The sequence below is a fragment of the Perissodus microlepis genome, chromosome 18 (genome assembly GCF_051167445.1).
Source record: "Perissodus microlepis isolate ML-2025 ecotype Zambia chromosome 18, ASM5116744v1, whole genome shotgun sequence".
NCBI lineage: Eukaryota > Metazoa > Chordata > Actinopteri > Cichliformes > Cichlidae > Perissodus > Perissodus microlepis.
Window position 1 is genome coordinate 33,739,353 of NC_140478.1, and position 20,231 is coordinate 33,759,583.

A 20,231-nucleotide genomic window follows, 5' to 3' on the forward strand; every position below is an offset into this window, starting at 1 on the left:
ACAACTCCATGACTGAGGACCTGCGTGCACAGAGTTTTAAAGGCAGACAACAGATCACGTGCCTTACATCGTTTACAGGAGGTGCAGTGTTATTTCACAGTGTGGTACAGAGTGGACTATGGACGCAGCAAGAAGGAGCTGCCCGCTGATGTCACTGCATCGCATGTGGGGCAGGAAGTGTGGTCCATCAGAGCTGAGAAGCCATTCTCACTCACCGCCTCCACCACTGCATCAGCACAGGGCCTGCCCTCCTCACCAGTCTTCGGTCTGTTCCTGTCCCCAGACCCGAGCGCAGGAGATGGCCGATGCCCCCGCAGTCATAGAAGAGCCTCAGGAGTGCCCGAGTGCTCCGGCTGCAAAATGTCAACACATCAAAACACATAAAAACTCTTAGAATGTGTTGCATATGTGAAGATGCTGCTCTTCTCTGTGTCAGCCTGAGCTGCTGAATGACGGCCCCACACCATCGCGCTCTGCCTCCATACAAACTTTCAGTAGAAGATATTGTGAGTGCACTGAGACACTGTGCTGGGCCCATCTCTACACACGACTGTCAGCTTGTTGCCACGCTCTGTGCTGCTCTTTGTGCCCTGAGTGAAGCTAACTCAAACCTGTTTGTGTCTACGTGGATTTATTTCACATTTCCACAACAGGACATGCTTTAATCATCATCATATCTCATTAACTTTGGCACAAAGAGGTGTGCGTTTGCATTTTCAAATCTAGACGTTATGTTTTGAACTTTTTACAAATGATTTCCGCCAATGAAGACTCTGAGCACGCCACAAACACATTTAATTCCTCATTTATTTTAGACCTCCATCAAACAATAAAATAGTCTAACGCCGTGTGTTAGTATTCATTCACGTCAGACTCTTTGGTGTTGAGTACATGAATGATCAGTAGTAGAATGGATATGATTCATTATGGATAAAAACCTGAATGAGGCCTTTTCTTTCCATTTTCTCTCCTTTATTATTTATAACACGCTGTTTCTGTATTTATGGCTCTGTTTGGTACATTTAAATAGGTTTTAGGAAGAAAGAAGGACGTTTATTCCAAGCGGAACAAAGTATTTGAACATCCTCCTCCTGCCGGAACTTCAGAGCGGGACATCCGGTGGAAGTAAACAATGAAAAGGCGGCAGTATGGTTGTTCCAGCGTGAACTTTTGGAGGCTTTGTGCTGTGTGTGAGCTGTGGCAGTAACAATGCCTTCGGTTCAGTATCTGAGAGAGTTTATCAACGAGCGACTAACTGCTGCTGCTGAACAAATATTCTTGGAGTTTGAAAAAACGATCGTCCAGTACGAGGAAGAGATCGACCGTCAGCGCAGACTGCTGGATATCACCTGGAAACCCCAAATCAAGCTGCACAGGACAGGTGAGTGTCCCTCTGAGGGAGGATCCTGATCACAGCTCTGCGGGACGTTAAGTCTGCGCACAGACGCGCGCGCACCGAACAAAAGGTCTCGTGCGTCCTGCGAGGTCTGGGCTCTCTGGAAGGTCGCCAACAGCTCAGCCACGTGATCAAATATCAGCTGATCGATTTGCAGCGTACACACGTGGTAAACTGTCGCGATCAACTCCGGACGTGGCCCCTGACGTCACACTGTGGGTCTGTTTGATGAGCCTGTCTCCTTTCCCTGACCTGGAGCGCGAGCCGCGGGCGGCCAATGAGTGCACAGGACAAACTACGTCACCACCATGTTGTCTCTGTTTGTGAAAATAAACCCGGGCTTCATTAAAGCGTGGGTGAGGACACGCCCCGTGGGCTCTCAGGCAGCAGGGATTTAAAATAGCTCTCTACCGACTTACCTGAGCACACCTGCTCAGTCCGCCTCACACCACCTCCAACTGTTTTATAGGCGTGGAGTCAGCTCCAACCAGGCGCAGATGAGTGTCTGGATCCTTAACTGTGGGCCTGTCAGGCCGTCACATGCTGGGGAAAGAAAAACCCAGAGTTATGAACGTCGTGTAACCGTACAGCACCAACACGCCATGAGCTCCTCTGACAGCAAACCGTGTTCACGTGCAGTCAGCTGTGCCTCGCAGAGTTCGGTGTAATCACTCAGCTCTGGATAAATCCCTGCCTCCACCTGAGGCTCAGTCCTCCGGACCCCACAGCAGATTATCAGCAGAGTTCTCCCTGATGGCACAAACGTCCTCCTCTCAGACAGAAACACGACCTGCGTGGGTGCTGCGTGATGTTCATCAGGTGTGCTGCTGTTTGAGCTGCACGGCTGTCGGCTGATTGCTGCTTATTATTACACGTTGTTGCTATTGTCACCATACATAACAGTTATTTAATCCTATTGTTTTTTATCTGCTTTTTTTTATTTAAGTATTTATTGAAGTTATGCATAAAATGAAATGCACATCGTTTAACGGCTTCCTTAGTTTTAAGACTCATATAAGTACAGAGGAGCATTGTAGTCTAGGTGTGTGCACTCACTTCAGGTACTTTTCCTTCACACAGGTGTGAGGACAGAAAAAAACAACACATGTACAGATAAATGTAGTTTGTAACTACGTACATGCATGGTGACATTAGTACGTGTTACTATACAGAGTAAAAACATTTAAACATTTATTCCTTCAATAGTGACTATCAGCAATATCCAGCGAAGCCATGTCTCATACTCTTAAGTCAATAAAGTAATCTTTTCTATCTTATAAATCTGTAACGTTACATGAGTCCAGCTGGGTAATGTTGGTGGATCCTGTGTTGGCCATCTTTTGGTCAGCAACACACCAAGTATTTATCTACACCCTGTGTGTCTGAGGGTGTGTGTCCTCTAGGGCTGCCACATTATTTTGATAGTCGACTAATCAGATCATCATCCAATGTACAGCTTATTGCACCAGCAGCATCTGCTCTTATATAACTATCATTAGCTTACAGCTTTAAGTGTTTAAGGTGCTAACTAAAAATAAAGACAAGATGATAGTTTATTAAATTTTAATGACATTTGCAGATTGTCTCAGTGAAGTTTAATAAACTCCTTGCTATCTAAAATCTAACAGGACACCGGAGTAAATTCTCGAGCATCTCACACTTCTGATGATCAGCTGTCTGCTTGACGTTTATTCAGCTGTGTAAAAACTATAACTTTAATCTCAGCCAAACCGATTTACTCAGGAACAAATAAAATACTGGATAAAAGCCAAACAATAACATTTTAAGTTATCTAAGTGACTCATATATCATGTTTAACCTGAGTAGCGAAAGATGGCGGTGGGTTTGAAAACGATTTGCCGGGAGTCCGGTGTTCTCACGGCTCTAGTGAGCCTTGCCCCCGGCTAGCTATCGAGCTAGTGGGTAACAGACGTCTCCGAAAACGTCGGAGCGCTTTTGAAAATATGTGGTGTCTTGATAAACTGAGCAGATATTTGAGGTTTACACAGCTACATTCTCGCCTGAAAATATGTAAAACGTTTATTTTGTGACCCAGAAAGAATAATAAGAGTAATATTAAAACTAACTAGCTGCCGCCATTGTTGGAAACTGAGCTGGGCTGCGCTATGAATTCTGGGACAGAGCTACTTCTTCTTCTTCTTCGGGGTTTAACGGCAGCTGGCATCCTTGTACATGCAGTGCTGCCATCTTCTGTTTCAGTCCGTTATTACACTCTTAAATCCTACTACTTATTCCTGCGTCTTTTGGGATCTTACAAAGCTTCAAACGACGCGTCGACTATTAAATCAGTCGTCGACGATTTTGATCGTAATCGTGACTAGTCGATTAATCGTGTCAGCCCTAGTGTCCTACAAACATGGATTTGAAATCAAAGAGTAAATATGTGCTACAGATGTTTTGTATCACTTCATGAACGTCTCTGCAGTAGTTCTTAATATTCTTACAGTCCCAACACACATGGTAGTGGTGTGCTGCCTCGTAGCCACAGTTGTTGTTGAGTGATTGTTGAAATCATGAAGACTTTTGTATATTTGTGAGATCACAGCTTTCGTAGTTTCTGACCTTTCAGCATTTAGAAAGAGTTGGATGAACGGCCTCGCTTCAGTGGTTTTTGGTCTTTAATGTTTCGAGTATAGAAGTTTCTTAGCTGTAGATGTCTGTAGTGGTCTCAATTTTCTAAATGAAATGTTTGCTTTAAAGTTTGGAAACTCATAACTTCGTCTTCCTTCACAACGCCACATATGGAGTCCTTTTTCTATCCAGTTTTTAAAACTAGCATCTATCTGATTTGGTGTTGATTCTGAATCATATGTACACATTTCGATATTTTGTATCCTTCTCCAGCTTATTTTCTTTTATCACCATTTTACCCTGTAGAGTTGTGTCTGCCAGCACTGCCTGTACATGCGTATTGGTTATTGTTGTTCCATATGATGGATCCCACCAGTGCAGCCCCGATCATTGTTCAAGTATAATATTTTTTTGAACGCGGTGGGCCCAGCCACTGTTCTCTTTTAATGTTTTGCCATATAAATCTAGAGATCGTTTTATCCTATTCAGTCAAATCTTTGTGATTAATCCTGAGTGGGAGGCTCTGAAACACTGAAACATACAGAAATCTTGGTAAAACATGAATTTTGATGGTTTCTATTCTAGAGCTTATGCTCGGAGGTATGATCCTGTCTCTTTAATATAAATGGTTGTAATTTTGTTTTCCATTTCAGTGGATCTGCTTGTTTGGGTCTTTCACATGGACTGTAATTATAGGACCTCAGTTTACATCCTGTCATTGGACCAATGTTTTTAAGACAGTTCTTTACCTCAGGCAGGGACTCCTCGGGTGTTTTGAAGTATAAAAGTACATCATTGACATTTATTGCAACACCTGTGATTTTTCTGTTGCAGCAAAGAGGAGACGAGGCACAGCCTTGTCTCACTCACCTCTCCAATGTTAGACGTTGAGTTAGGTGACCATTAATCTTAAACCTTGCAGCTGGATTCTCATATAATGCCTTTACATTGGTTTTAATGAGCTGGTGATAAGCAGATTTCTGCAATACTCTGTATCAGCACTGCCAACTAACAGAGTCAAAAGCCTCTTCAAGGATCACAGCCCGCTCTGTGTGTCGTTGTCTTGTATCATCCTGGGTTTATGTTTATGTTGAAAGCCAGCTTGATCTCCTTTTTTGTATATTGATGTTTCTGTGCCAATAATTTAGTAAATTTAGAGCTGATTTTGTAATGTCTTTGTCTACAAAGTAGCATCTTCTGTTCAGTCTCCCGAGTGTATATGAAGTTCATTTGATTTCTTGTTTTAGTGTATTCAGATTCTGGTTCAGTGCACGGCTGTTTTCCAGCTCTTTTTGGGAATCGTGCCGTTTTTCCTGCTAAACTTTCTTTTTCCTTGAGGCTGCTGCAGTCATTTTATCTGTGAGGACACCTCTCCATTATCATTTTCTTTCATGTACTTTTGAATTTAATTGCTCATTTCTTTCCTAAGATTAGCATCGTTAAGTAGGCTGGGCCTAAGTCTCCATGTTGTTTCTCTGTAGTCGACTACAATATTTATCAGGGCGCATTCGCTCAGGTCTACTGTTCCGACGTCCGACTCGATAGTTCTTGATCTGTCCCTGCGTTGGACAACGAAATGGTCTATTCTGATATATGATGAGTGATGTGTGGAATAGGGAACACCAATCAAACCCATGTCCTCCATCAGCTCTTTCACTTTTATACCGGTTGTTTTGTTGGAGCCTGTTTGTTCAGATCACCTCCACACACCTTTAGACTGGCTAATCATCAACTTCTGCTTGTAAAAAGAGAAAGTACTGCAGGGTGGGATATACACACCTTTTGCCTGTAACTGCCTTTTACTGTTATTTTGGTTCTTACTGAGGAGATTTCCTTCAGCAGACCTGGAGCTTGTCTCTGCTGCTGCCCTGGGGTGTGTTCTCTCCCGGGATGCTCCATGCTTGCTGGATCAGCTGCTCCACAGGATCCACTGGGGGGGGGGACTTTGACCGGGGATCCTCGGTCCTTCGGAGTCTTTTGTAGCCTCATCAGCTGAGTGGTAGATTGAAGCTGATTTTCTTCAGCTTCTCTTCGTTGTATTCTTTGTTTATTCAACACCGCTGTCAGATAATCACGATCGAAATAAATCCTCCAATTTGTTACCTTCATGTCTTTCTTAATCCGTGACTGAGAACCTTCACAGACGTGCTTTAAGCAGAATTTCGTTTCGTAGTGTGAAATGTGATATCGATCTGAGTCACAGGTGGAGGCAGGCTTGGAGGCGAGCGCTCTGTGTGCCCTTTCATCGTGCAGTGTCCGGTGGAGTGTCCAGGTTTTCTCTGAGTTTCTCCACAAAACCTCCCCTCTTCATTTTCTGTGACATTATACATCCTAATATTGTTTCTCCTGGCTGCTCCTGGTCCATAAGTTTTCCATCGTGTCGGGCTTGAGCTTTGAGCACATGTTTCATCACCTGCTCCAGTATTTGAGCTCTGCTTTCGCCTGCTTCAGTCCGGTTTTCCACCTCTCCGATTCTCCTGTTAGTCTAAGACATCCAAGGTAAAATTACCTTTTATATCTTCGAGCTGTGTGTTTTGCTCTCCTTTTGAAATTCTTGAATTTCTTGTAAGATTATCTCCGTATTTGCCCCAGCAGGTTGGTTGGATGTCTGCCTCATGTTGTCTTCAGCATTGCCAGCACATAGCAGGCCCACGAGTCCTCATCCATTTACTGCATCAGGTTCTTTCTTTTCCTCTCGTTTCCATTTTTCCTGCTTTCAGCGTTTTTAACATCAAACAGGTTTTAAATCTCAGTTTGCAGGACATGTTTCTGTTTTTGATCGGAGGAGGTGTGTCTATGCGGCCATCATGAGAGAGGGCGGAACAGGAAACCCTCATTGTTTGTTTTCATTCCTCCTACATGTCATGCAGCCGTCTGCCACCAGGTGGAGCATGACTGTTCAGAAACACTGTCAGAGTCAGAGAGACTTTATTAAGTCGTCATAGCAACAAATATATAATCAACAACAAGCGCTCGTATAAAACGAGAGTAGAAGCAGAAATGTTGATAGATAACAGGCTGAAGGTTCTGGCTGGTATATCTGGCACCGCCTCAGACTGGTTTTCTTCCTACTTATCAGACAGGACTTTTTCTGTTAGGACTGACAGGTTCTCCTCTAACACTGCTGCCCTAACCTGCGGGGTTCCACAGGGTTCAGTTTTGGGTCCATTATTATTTTCTTTTTATATGCTTCCTCTAGCTGGCATTATTCAGTCTTTTAGTGACCTGTCTTATCATTTCTATGCCGATGACATTCAGCTGTATATGTCCTTTAAGCCTCATCAGCTGGATAGGCTGTCCACCCTAGTCCAGGCTTTAACTCAAATCTCTGATTGGCTTTCTAACAATTACCTTGTTTTAAACATGAACAAGACAGAGACCATGATCATAGCTCCTCCTGATCTATATTCTAAAATCAGTCAGGTTCTTGCCCCTTTCTGTTCTTCTGCTGAGCCAAATATTCGAAATCTTGGAGTAATATTTGACTCTTCTTTGGGCCTTGACTCACACGTAAAATCTCTGTCTCGTTCCTGTTTCTTTCATTTAAGCAATATTTCTAAACTGCGACATATGGTCTCCTCAGCTGAACTGGAAAAAATTGTCCATGCATTTGTGTCATCGCGTTTAGATTATTGTAATTCCCTGTTTACCAGCTTGGATAAATCATCTCTTTCTCGCCTCCAAGCTATACAAAACGCAGCAGCCAGACTACTAACTCGCTCTAGCAAGCGAGCTCACATCACTCCTATTTTATGTTCTTTACATTGGCTCCCAATAGATTTTAGAATTCGTTTTAAAATTCTTGTTTTAACGTACAGAGCACTAAATGGCCCCAGATTATTTATCCAAGCTTCTCACAAAATACACTACTGCTCGTCGTCTCCGCTCACAGACTCAGTTTGTTGGTTGCTCCCAGAACACGTCTGAAGACGAAAGGGGGCGGAGCCTTTCAGTCTGTGGCACCAAGGCTGTGGAACAGTCTACCTCTACGTTTGGTTGACTCTGTGGAATCCTTTAAAAAGCAGTTAAAAACTTTACTGTTTAAACAAGCTTTCTGTTGACCAATGCTTTTTACATTTTTATATTTTTAATTTACATTTAAACTCTATATTGTGTATATTGTGCATTTTGCTATTTATCGTACTGTTTATTTTAATCTCTGTGTACAGCGCTTTGTGACTACCTGTCTATGAAAAGCGCTTAATAAATAAACTTTACTTACTTACTTACTATGAGGTGTGACTAATCCCGTTCCACATGTGTGGATCTGACACCAGTGGATGAATGACAGCAGCAGAAGGAACGGGCTCCTGTTCCCTCACACAGCCAGGCTGAAGGAACCTGTTGCTGAAACTGGGAGTCACTGATCACCTCCTCCAGGGTGGGAGCTTCAGAGCTGCACACACTGAAGGATCTGAGCCGGCTCAGACTCTTCCTGTAGGCGGCGTCCGTGCTGGCAGACCTCTCCAGCTTCTCATCCAGCTGGACTCCCAGATACTGACAGGATGTGACATCAGTGCCACCAAAGCAGACAGGCGAGGGTCGGGATCTGTTGTTGTTGTTTCTGTTAAAGGCAAAAGAATTAGATTAGGGACACAAGTGGAGGTCATCATTGATGGCGCGCGGCACAATACGCCACGCTGTGTCATCATCGTCTCTGTTTCGGATGTTACATGTTTTGTAGGAACGTGCTTTCATGTCTCGTGTATATACGGCCGCTTTATTGTCCACGTTGTTCTTCAGTGTTCAAAGGTGCCGCACGGTCAAGCTCATTACATAAGTGATGTCATTAAAGCTTTCAAACGCCTCTGACTAGACGGTTTTTGGCGTTTTCTATGAAACGCAAAAGCAGCACATGTTCCAGACATTTCCACGTCTCGCACGATTTGTTGTCTTTTAAAGTGTTTGTCCTTGTTCCTGATGTGCAGCTTTCAAACACAAGGCGTCCGGGTCGAGACGCATCTCTCACAAAAGGGGGCGATATATCTCCAGATGTTCTGGGAGTGCGTTCCTCCGTGCTGTTGGACAACCACACAGCATGTCCGGGCGTTCCCTTTGCACTGACAGGAGGACACAGCAGTTTTTAAACCAGTACTGTGCTTGTGCTCCGGGTCAGGTCCTCCTCTGTGTCACTGGGATTGTCTCATCCTCAGAATTGATGATGCTATTGCTGGACTGGGTGGGGGTGTGGATGTGGGTGTAAAGGGTGGAGCCAGCATTTAGGCTCGGGTGATGTGGGGCCCCGCTCGTCTACCCTGGGAGCAATCACACAGAAGTGAGGCAGTGAGGGGTCGTCAGCTGGTCACCGGTCTGTGACCAGAACATGAGCTGAAGTCCACAAGAGCAGCGTAGCTCACCTGACTGAGGACGAGGGAATCCCAGAAATGTATAAAAGACAACGTGTTGAATTAAAAACCAATCTGTTTTATCCCGTGGCAATGAAACTGAAATAAAGATGCTTCGTTTTCAGACAACAACTGTGTGTGTGTGTGTGTGTGTGTGTGTGTATGAGGACACTGTTGTGTCATTTGTAGTTTGAACTAATGTTTTCGTGGTTTGTCTCTCTGTCTGTGAGGAGGAGCAGCTGTGTGACCTGAAGATGAACTCCAGTGAGGACCAGGAGGAGCCGACGCCTCTACACATTAAAGAGGAACAGGAGGAAGTGCGCACCAGCCAGGAGGATGAGCAGCTCGTCCTGAAGGAGGAGACCGACGCCTTCTTGGTGACTGCTTTTGATGACAGTGACCACAGTGAACCAGAGGCTAACGGTCACCAGCTTCACTCTGACGGCGCTCCCGGCAGCTCTCCGGTGTCAGAGAGTCAGCGTGACGCCGACTCGAGTAAAAAGCCTTTTAAATGTAATGTTTGTGGAAAAGCCTTTAAGAAAAACTCTTACGTAAAGGAACACCAGAAAATCCACTCAGGCGAGAAGCCGTATACTTGCCAAACATGTGAGAAGAGTTTCACTCGGAGGGCTCACCTGTTGGGTCACATGAGAACCCACACGGGCGAGAAGCCGTATTCCTGTGAAACGTGCGGGAAAGGTTTTACTCAGAGCAGTCACCTGCTGAGCCACATGCGGCTTCACACAGGTGAGAAGCCATACGCTTGTGAAATATGCGGAAAAGGTTTTATTCAGAGGGGTCACCTATTGGTCCATGTGAGAACGCACACCGATGAGAAGCCGCACACCTGCGAAGAATGTGGGAAGAGTTTCCGATTCAGCGGCACTTTGTCGGTGCACATGAGAACGCACACGGGCGAGAAGCCATATTCCTGCAAAGCCTGCGGGAAAAGTTTCCGTCAGAAAAAGATTCTGTCCGTGCACATGCGCACTCACACGGGCGAGAAGCCGTATTCCTGCGCAACGTGCGGTAAAGGTTTTGCTCAAAAAAGCGATCTGACGATCCACGAGCGAACGCACACGGGCGAGAAGCCGTATCCCTGTAAAGCCTGTGGGAAGAGCTTCCGCCAAAAAAACATCTTGTCCGTGCACATGAGAACGCACACGGGCGAGAAGCCGTACTCATGCAAGAGCTGCGGGAAAAGTTTCCGTCAGAAAAGCATCCTGTCCGTGCACATGAAGACGCACGCCGGTGAGGAGCTGTATCCCTGCGACGCGTGCAGCGCCACTTTTCCGTCTAGTCGCAGCTTGTTGGAGCACCTGGACACTCACACAGGTGAGGAGTCGTAGCCTGGAAAGCTGCAGGTCGGAGCGGGGTGTTGGCGTCTGCCTCCTGCCTCGACTTTTGGCTCCAACGGCAAAGGAGCTCGTCAGCTCGTGTCGTTCACGCAGCCGTTTTCCTTTGCTTTGTCCATCCAACCCTAACCGTACCAACGCGCTCTGTTCCTGTCATGTTCTCATCTACGGTTCCTGACCTGGATTCTGTCGTGGCTGCGATCCTCCCAGTTTCATTTTACCCTTCGTGTGTCATACTTACGGTAACTTTGTATCATTTTGGACTTTAGAGGTGACACTAACAAAGTGTAGATTGTTGTTAAAGTAACCTGAATAAATAAAGTTTCTTCTAAATTGTGATCATGTTTTTCTTTTGCCCTGTTTATGAAATAAGAGAAAGTTTCAGTCACAGCGGTTTCACCCTCACCTCCTCGCACTCTGAGAGAAGCTGCCCTCCCCCTGAACGATTATTCATATCTATGAGCTGTTCCACACGTCACAGCCACAAATTTAAATGTGCTGGGGAGCACAACTCCCAGCATAACTGAAAATGATTGAGCAAGTTCACATGTTAGAATGACCCCGTCAGAGTTCAGACATACATGGATGCTCTCCATCCACTGACTGAACTCTGCCCCCTCGAGTCAATAAAACATTGACTGACCTGCTGCGGCGAGCAGCTGGAAGCTCGTCATCGTTTGATCCACAACAACAAAATGACTCAACTCCGTTTATTTATGGTTGTTTTTGTTCACTAAAGCTCTTATCCACGTCACCAGCGTTAACCCTGGTTTCTTCTTACTGGGGCATATCACCATGGTAACCTACGCTGCAAACAGCTTTGAGATCAGCAGGTATGAAAAAACCTACTGACCAATCAGAGCTCCGGAAAACGCCACCATTCCTGGAAGATCCCTCGTAGGAGGTCCAGACGTTTCTCCAAAGTCTCGTGTTTCTGTGACGAGCCTCTGGAGGAAAAACAGATTCTCAGATTTATCCTTTCTTCTTTTTTCCTGTTTGCTGCAAACAGCTTTCTACAATTGTTAATATGTGACCCTGAAACAGGATCGTTTGTACCCGTTAAGTCCTGTGTTTGAATTCTGTTTTCATTCTTTAGTCGGAGCTCGATAAACATCTCTGTCAGGACGGCGCGATGATAAAGCTGAACTAAATCAACGCCTGTGGGAATAAATCACAGAGCGTATGAATACTGATCGCTGGTTTTCTTTTAAATGGAACATCTGGGTTTTTCTGTTGTCTGAAAAGAGATTAAACTCCAGAAGAAGTCATAGAGCAGAAGATATAATCTCAATACTAAGGTTTGGTCATACAGTTTATATGACACTAAAAAGGTGTGAATCATCTGAGCAAGTAATGTTAGAATGTGGTTAATATAGACGGGAAAGGCAAATCTGACTTGCAGAAAAATAGAGTTCAATTATGGATAAAAGAAATATTACAAAGCGACACAGGTGATGTAGTTTCAGGGTTTTAAGAGCAACAGGTGTTTTTATGAGGTGTAAAAGCTGTTCTCATCCAGAAGGTGGCGGTAATGCACCGGAAGTTGAAGAAGAGCTGCCGGAACTGTGAGGACGGACATCCGGTGGCTGGACCGTTAGCTTTGCTCCCGTGTGAGCCGAGTGTGTGAGCTGTGGCAGCAACAATGCCTTCAGTTCAGCATCTGAGAGAGTTTATCAACGAGCGACTAACTGCTGCTGCTGAACAAATATTCTTGGAGTTTGAAAAAACGATCGTCCAGTACGAGGAAGAGATCGACCGTCAGCGCAGACTGCTGGATATCACGGCAGGTGAGCGCAGGTGGAGCCTCGGCTCCGGTTTCCTCTGGGCTCCGACTTTTTCCTCTTCTTTCTTTTTTCCAAAACCTTTATTAAAAAACAGTATACAGAGAATTTACACGAATTAACAAGTTACATACGTTCAAATAATTTTAAATAGCACAAAATCGTTTTTATTAAGTGATCCACGAATCAATCTTGTGTAAGTATCATTATAGTAGAGTTTAAAATTAGGTTTTGGCTACTGTATTTGCATTTGTGGAAATAAAATTTAGCTAAGATAACTAACAAATTTATTGTAAAGTATATATCACCTTCTTTTTTTGCCTTCGAAATAAACAAAATCCAACATTTTCCCGTTTCAGAGTAAAGTCCTTGTAGAGATGTCCAGTGATGAATGTCCTGGAGTCCAAAACGTTGTATGTGAACAGATCAGAGGTGCTGCGCAGTCTCAGGATGGCTTCCACAACATCCACAGTTCATATTTATGTCCCCTTTGACCTTTGTCATATATGATTAGCAGGATAATATTTATGAAGTATTTTAAATGAAACTTATTTCACTTTATTTGTTCCCAGATACTTGTTAGGAATTTTTCTCGTTAATGTCACTGACAAAGGAATTCCAATAAGAGATTCTCTCTGGAACAAAGCACGAATATTCGTATTACCAGACAGATTCTTCCAGTGTGTGAACCCACAGGGTTTGAGAGAGACAGTTGATATGCAAGGTTGAATACCTGTAGATAGCATTATAATACGCGTAGGTATTGCATCAAATAATACGACATATTCTTTGGATGTGGCTGGAAATTTATAAGTGTTTAAAAATTCTGGATAAGACATAAGCTGCCCATTAGGATTAAACAGCTGTTTCACTAAAACAATCAGTTTCTCAACCCACCTAGAAAAAAATTATGATTTATTTTTATGCACTATGTTCCTATTATTCCAGATTAAACACGTATGGGGAGTAAAGTTGTGTTTATATAGAAGGGACCAGGCTAATAGAAGTTGTTTGTGAAACATTGAAAAGTTTTGTGGAAGCTTATCTATATTATAATCACAACCTAAGACAAAACTTAGAACTTAGAGAAAATGTAGTGAGGAATAAAATTCCAGCTGGAGACCTGATTTTTAGGAAAATGTTTTGTCTGGTTAATCTTTAATGTATTGTTTAGAGCAGGGAATCCAAAACCACTGTGTTCATCGTCATTCATCACTACACTCGTGCTGATGTAATGTGTCCCGTTTTTCCAGAGGAAGTTGAAGAGCATTCCGTCAACATCCTTACAAGTTTTGCCGTCCACATGCAGAGAAATTGCTGCATAAGTCAGTCGAGACAGACCTTCTGCTTTTCAGAGCAATACCCCCCCTTTAAATTTAAATCTCTCTGCAACCACTGATTTCATTTGGTTTGAGATTTTTTAATAATTTGGGGAAAACTTAGTAAAATTCTCTTGTTTTTGTTTTGTTTTTTATCTTTGCTCATCAGACTTAAATATGTTGCTTCATTTGTATCTGTAATATTACAAATACTCTGAACATTACACTCTTTGACAGGTAATAATTGACATTTATTTAAGTTTAGCATCAATCCAGACCCTTCTGAGAAATCCTGTAAATGTAAAGCAGTCAGCACCTGGCTGGCATTTTTAAGAAAGGTTGTGGTATCATCTGCCAACTGACTGCTATGTTTATACCTTTCACAGGGCTATTCGAAATGTGAGAGGCAAGAATTTGGGTGCAAAGTAAAAAGAGATCCGCGCTGATCGGCCTACACCTCGATTAAGACCAAAATGAGAAGTGGTGCCATTTTTCATTCTAACACAGCTATTTGCATTGGAATACAGAGTTTTGATAGCTTTGCAGAAGATATCACCAAAACCACATTTCTGAAGTGTGAGAAATATAAACTCATGCTCAGTTGAGTCAAAGGCTTTATAGAAGTCCAGGAGAAGGATAAATGAGTCATCAGATATTAATGCTGAGTAGTCCAGAATATCCAAGACGAGTCTAATATTATTGGAGATGGGCCTGTTTGTCATAAATCCAGACACTGTCTCATCTACAATATCATCTAAAATATATTTAATTCTTCTAGCTAGCAATAGAGCTAATATTTTACAATCATTATTTAGGAGGCTTGTTGGTCTCCAGTTGTCTATAGAAAGTAGGTCCTTCTTAGGTTTGGGAATTAAAGTAATAAGTCTGTCCATCTTTTTCCTGAACGAACAAACGCTCCTTCAGCTTTCTGGCGCAAATCTCATCCAGTTTAAATTGAAAGGTCCTAAGACGTAATCTGTCCTCCTCCGAGACCTCGTCTGGTGGGAGTTGATATATCACAGAACAATCTGATTTTCTTCTGCTGCTGCACTCGACTTTTTTTGCCCCACACCGTCTCAACACTTTACTCGTTTCAAATTTCCCACTTTGTGCTGTAGGAATTCTCAGTATTAGCCTTGTCTATAAAGTGTTTTATAAGGCGTGTAATACACTCTTCCTCTTTGGAGCTTTTCTCTGCCTTTGACATCTTTTATCTTCTCACATGCAAAGTCTGCCATTCTTCTGATTCCGGCAATCTGTAACGCGAGGTCATCCATTCTTTCGTTTATTAGCTTTGATAGTTTCAGCAACATCCACGCTATCTTCCTTTGAGTGCAACGCTTTCTTTGGCGCCGGAGACTGGCTGGATGAGACGGGTAGAGGTGGAAACTCGCCCATCACATCCTCAGTTATTGGGAGAGGTAGTGAAATAGCCGAGTAGTCACGGCAGTTGTTGGTTTACCAACACGGCTGTTTGGCTAGCATTAGCCTTTAGCAGTAACTTTGTTCTGGAGCTAGCCGAGGGTCTTTTATTGTCACGCTGTGACATTTTGGCGCTTTATTCATCAAATTCAGTCCTTTTCCGGATTAAATACCGAAGAAGCTGCTAAAGTCTGAATTGACATGATGTTCCTACCGTATTATAAGCTTATGTTTGCTAAGCTCGGCAGAAAAGTTTATTGTTAGAACAATAACGTTTTTGCATTATAACATGATGTAGCTCTGTTTTTTGTTTGCCTGGGTGGCAGCTCGACACTTCTGTAATGCAGCGCTTTTCACAGATAAAAATCATAAAGTGCTTCACAATACTAGGAATCAAAATACAACAAATAACAATGTAAAACAATCAAATACAACATAAAAATTAATTGAAAGCTTGTCTATATAAAAATGTCTTCAGCGTAAAAACAGTAGAAGAGAATTCCACAGCCGTGCTGCCTGAAAGGCCCGATCACCACGAGTTTAAATGGAGTGCGTGCGGCGACCAGCAGTCTGTGACCTGATGACCTCAGAGCTTGGGACGATGAATGCAGTTTCAGCAGGTCCAAATGCACTGGGGAGCCTGAAAGGTTAGAACTAAAACAAGTAAAAAGACCTTTGCAAAAATCCAAACAGGAAGAAATAAAAGCATTAATAATCATCTGCAGTTCAGCCTTTGACACCATTAGCCTGAGTTTTGAGATATTCCTTAGACGATAAAAGCAGTTGTGGACCAAGCGACATCAAGCTGTCAAATACGACACCGAGGTTTCGAAGGCTTGGTTTAACAGAAGCTGAGATCATATGGTCGGGACCAATAATTAAAGTTTCTGTTTTATCAGAGTTTCGCTGGAGGAAGTTGTCGTTCACATGGAAGTCCTCATGTTTTTTAAATCTGTGTTTGTGTTTGTTCATAAACCTGCTGCTAATCAAACTGAGTTTGCTGCACTGTGATGGGTTTAAGGGTTCTCCCTCCTGCTGAATCCACTTTAACCTCTTCCCCATTTTTATTTTCTCTGCTCATGTTGTACTTAATCAGCTGTCCAGCTGATCGGTGGTGTGGTGAGGAAAATATGGGCTCCTCATCGATGTTACAGAAAGACAGAGACAGGAGACCGAGGCCTTTTTATTTACTTTTATTAAAAGACTTTCATTGTTGTCTGAAGATAACAGTGCAGCTGGACATAGAGGCCTTTTTTTGCTGAGCTCTGTAATCTTGTCAACAGGATCATTTAATGAAAACGAGGACTCTACAGATGCAACATCTGGAATACGGAGTGTGGAATATGTAAACAAAGCAACATAAAAACCAGTTACTCAGCCACTCATCAGAATCCAAACCTGAGAGCCTGACAGCGTCTCACTCAGGTTGAGCTCTGGACTCTGACCATCGTAGTTGCTCCATTCTTTCCTGTTTCAGCCGTTCTGTTGGATCTTTGTGCTGCTGCTGATGGTCCGAGCTTCAGCTGTGGGACAGACGGCCTCACACTGACTCTAGAACACTTAGAGAAGAGTTCACGGTGCACTAAGATCATCATCCCTCCTCCACAGTGCTGACAGCTGCTCTCAGGTGTTTTTACTGATATGCTGGGTTTGATTTTGTGCGTTATGGACAAACATCTCCACTTTGGTCTTGTCTGTCTGAAGGATACTGCTCCAGGAGGCTTTCTTTTTAGACAGAAGAGGCCTTCCCCTGCAGTCCTGCATGCTCAGGCTTTTTTTTAGTCATACTGTCATGAAGTTTAAGCTTAAACCTGCAAACTGAAGAGTCTGAGATGGAGCTCTTGGGTCTGTTGCATGCTCTGACCTGTGTCATTCATCTTCTGCACTGCAGAATGATAGACTTTGGTTTATTTTGATATGATCTTATAACCTTTCCAGATTGATGGGCAGCTGCAGTTTCTTCTCTAAGATCACTGCTGATGTCTTTCCTCCTCAGCATCATGTTAACACACACCTGAATGCTCCAGACCAACAAAACATCTGCTTTCATAGCAGGGCTCACACTGCCGATGATCAGTTCATTGTGAAGCTGGTTATGAGCACCTGGCTGCTGCTTACACACTCAGTAAATATCTGCAAAGCTCTCGTGGCATCTCTAAAGTGTTCTACAGCGTCGTGGATCTCACGCTGTGATGCGTTCATGCAGGAGTGTGACAGCTCCTCTGCATCAGTCCATCAGAGCGCGTGATCAGGCGTGTTTGACACTCAGCATTTATTTTTAATTTGGTTTCTTCTTTCATTAAGCTAGCAGTAGTTACCCTGGAACAGCGGGTCAGGGCAGACCTGGAACAGGACCTGGAAGCACCTTCCCACCTTTGACGTGACCTTTAACCTGTACAGTCCAACAAATCTGTCAGGTCAAGCTGGTTGCATAAGTGTGCTCACACTTAGACTAATACTTTGATTTAGTCACTGCTTTCAGGCTTCTTGGGTTAATGTCTTAGTTTACAGAGAGCTCACAACCTCATTGTTGAAAGACATCAGTCAGAAGAAGGGAAAATAAATTCCACAGCATTAGATTCATCCTGGGACACAATGAAGACAAAATATGGGACAACAGTGGCGATGCAAGACCTGCAGCATCACCGAAGGAGCTGCAAGAACTTCTTTAAGGAGTGACAGCCGTCTCCCTTATCCTTCATAAGTCTGGACTGTGGGGGATGTGTCAAAGAGGGAAGCCTTTTCGAACAAAGGAAAACATCCAAGCCCGGCTAAGGTTGGCATAAAAATACAGTAAGTCTTCCAAAAGCATTTTGGTCTAATGAGACCGAGGTTCAGCTTTTTGGCCACATTTCCATTGGCCACAGGTACTTCTCTCTTTGTATTGCGTGGACATGTCACCATATTCAAATGATTTGATTCTGCGTTAGAAATACACCAACAGCACAACTCAAGAGCTCTGTACAGACGACTTGAGTTAGTAAAATTTAAGCCTTAATCCAATGAAAACAGGTGACTTGTAACAACATCGTCCACCATACAGGAGGATGTTGTATCTGTAGCAACCAAACCAGTTTCTGTATCGGGCTGTAAACATATGCATTTTACCAGGGGATTCTATGGTTTATGATTTTAACCAGAGTTTATTTGCTGTGTTTTTAATCATGTCTCTTCTTCCATTTGTTGTTGACACTCCAGACGTCCAACAGCAGCCTGTCTGTAAGGAGGAGGAGGAGGTTCTCCCTGAGCAGCAGCTCTGGAACCAGGAGAGGAGCTCCAGTGTGGACCAGGAGAAACCAGAACCTCCACAGATTAAAGAGGAACAGGAGGAACTGTGCAGCAGTCAGGAGGGAGAGCAGCTGGGACTGAAGGAGGAGACGGATACCTTTATGGTGACTGAAACTAATGAGGAAAATGACCACAGTGAACCAGGAGGAGACAGGGAGCAGCTTCTCTTTGAGAGTTCTATGAACAACAACAGCAGAGATCAGCGAGCAGAACATTATAAAGAAGCAAGATCAACCAAAACCGTAGAGTCAGAGTCAAAAAAGAAGCATCGGAGTAACAATGGAGACAGCTCAGTTATGTCAGAGAGCGAGAGTAACACAGGTACAGGTGTGAAGTCTGTAAAATGTTACGTTTGTGAAAAAACTTTCAAGAAAAAATCTCAGATGCAGATACATTACAGAACGCACACAGGCGAGAAGCCGTATTCATGCAAAACATGTGGGAAACGATTCAGCCAAAACTGCCATTTATCTGTTCACATGAAGATCCATAAAGGGGAGAAACCGTTCCCCTGCAGTGTATGTGAAAAAACCTTCCGAGACACACTAACACTGAAATATCACATGAGGGTTCACACGGGCGAGAAGCCGTACTCATGCACAATTTGTGGGAAAGGTTTCTGTCAAAGTAATAACTTAAACATCCACATGAGAACACACACGGGCGAGAGACCTTACCCCTGTCACATCTGTGAGAAAAGATTCATTGACTCGTCCACGCTTAAGAGACACATCAGAACTCATACTGGTGAGAAGCCGTATGTTTGCAGAACATGTGGGAAAAGCTTCATTCAGAAAAATATTCTGTCTGTCCACATGAGGATCCACACAGGCGAGAAACCACATCCCTGTGAGCTCTGCGGAAAAAGCTTCCGGTCTCGTGAACTCTTGTTAGTCCACGTAAGAACACACTCAAAGTAGTATTTCTGTGAGACTTGTGGGAAAAGTTTCAGTGATCGTGGTATTTTTACTGCCCACATGAGAGGGCACTCAGGTGAGATGCTGTAGCTGTGGGAAACTAGAAAAGGACTCACGTGTAGCAGGTTCTTATTTGGTGCATACATTTTTCAAAGTAGAAAAGAAAAGCAGCCCTCATACTGAAAGCACCTTTGGACTGTGCTTCACTGTGATTATGTTAATGACATGTGCCAACAGGATAGAGTTTATGCTAATGGTGAGGTGTCAAGCTGTCCTTTGGATTCTTACAGAAAAGCATCTCATTGAGTAGTAATTTATTTTTTTTTTTTGGAAATTGTCTATGCAAACTTTTACAGGAAACAGGAAGTGTGTTGTTGCCACGGATTCATCAAATTATACTGTGAGCTGTTTCTTTTCATTTTGAAAAATCTAGTTCAGAATTAGTTGTGAAGTTTGTTTTTGCTGTTTAGCGTTATATTTATAGGCCTGCAGGGTTCAGGTCTGTGGTGTCCTCCTCTGTCTTGTGGCGGACAATTGTTTTATTTATTTTTTTACTGGCACAATTTGTGGGCCATCTTATTGTGACACCTGATTGTTCTCTTATTTAGTTATAGCAGTATTTTTAAATGGTTGTACACAAATTGCATTGCATTTTTAGATAAATAGTTGTTTACAAAATTTGTGCATACGTTTTCAACATGTACAATTTATATTTGCATTTCAAGTTATGAAAATAATTCATTAAACGGGTGTGATTTCTATAGTAAAAAAATATAACTACTGCTAGGATTTTGTGTTTTTGTTTTTTATGATTTC

The 20,231-nt window shown here is 43.2% G+C and overlaps 2 protein-coding genes across 4 annotated transcripts; both read left to right on the forward strand.

Annotated features, from left to right (window-relative positions):
• Nucleotides 1–1,256: 1,256 nt before the first annotated feature.
• LOC146368686 (uncharacterized) lies at nucleotides 1,257–11,021 on the forward strand. 3 transcript variants are annotated; one of them, XM_084912272.1, is made up of 2 exons: nucleotides 1,257–1,381; nucleotides 9,564–11,021. In XM_084912272.1, the coding sequence occupies exon 2, from the start codon at nucleotides 9,588–9,590 to the stop codon at nucleotides 10,680–10,682; it is 1,095 nt and encodes a 364-aa protein (XP_084768398.1). In that variant the 5' UTR covers nucleotides 1,257–1,381; nucleotides 9,564–9,587; the 3' UTR covers nucleotides 10,683–11,021. The 3 variants fall into 3 exon arrangements, with proteins under 3 accessions (XP_084768398.1, XP_084768397.1, XP_084768399.1); XM_084912271.1 differs by having other exon boundaries at nucleotides 1,301–1,381; nucleotides 9,573–11,021; XM_084912273.1 differs by lacking the exon at nucleotides 1,257–1,381 and adding an exon at nucleotides 1,389–2,215.
• A 576-nt stretch (nucleotides 11,022–11,597) lies between these two features.
• Nucleotides 11,598–20,204, forward strand: LOC146368687 (uncharacterized). The gene is made up of 2 exons (XM_084912262.1): nucleotides 11,598–12,475; nucleotides 18,409–20,204. The coding sequence occupies exons 1-2, from the start codon at nucleotides 12,331–12,333 to the stop codon at nucleotides 19,416–19,418; spliced, it is 1,155 nt and encodes a 384-aa protein (XP_084768388.1). The 5' UTR covers nucleotides 11,598–12,330; the 3' UTR covers nucleotides 19,419–20,204.
• The last annotated feature ends 27 nt before the right edge of the window (nucleotides 20,205–20,231 follow it).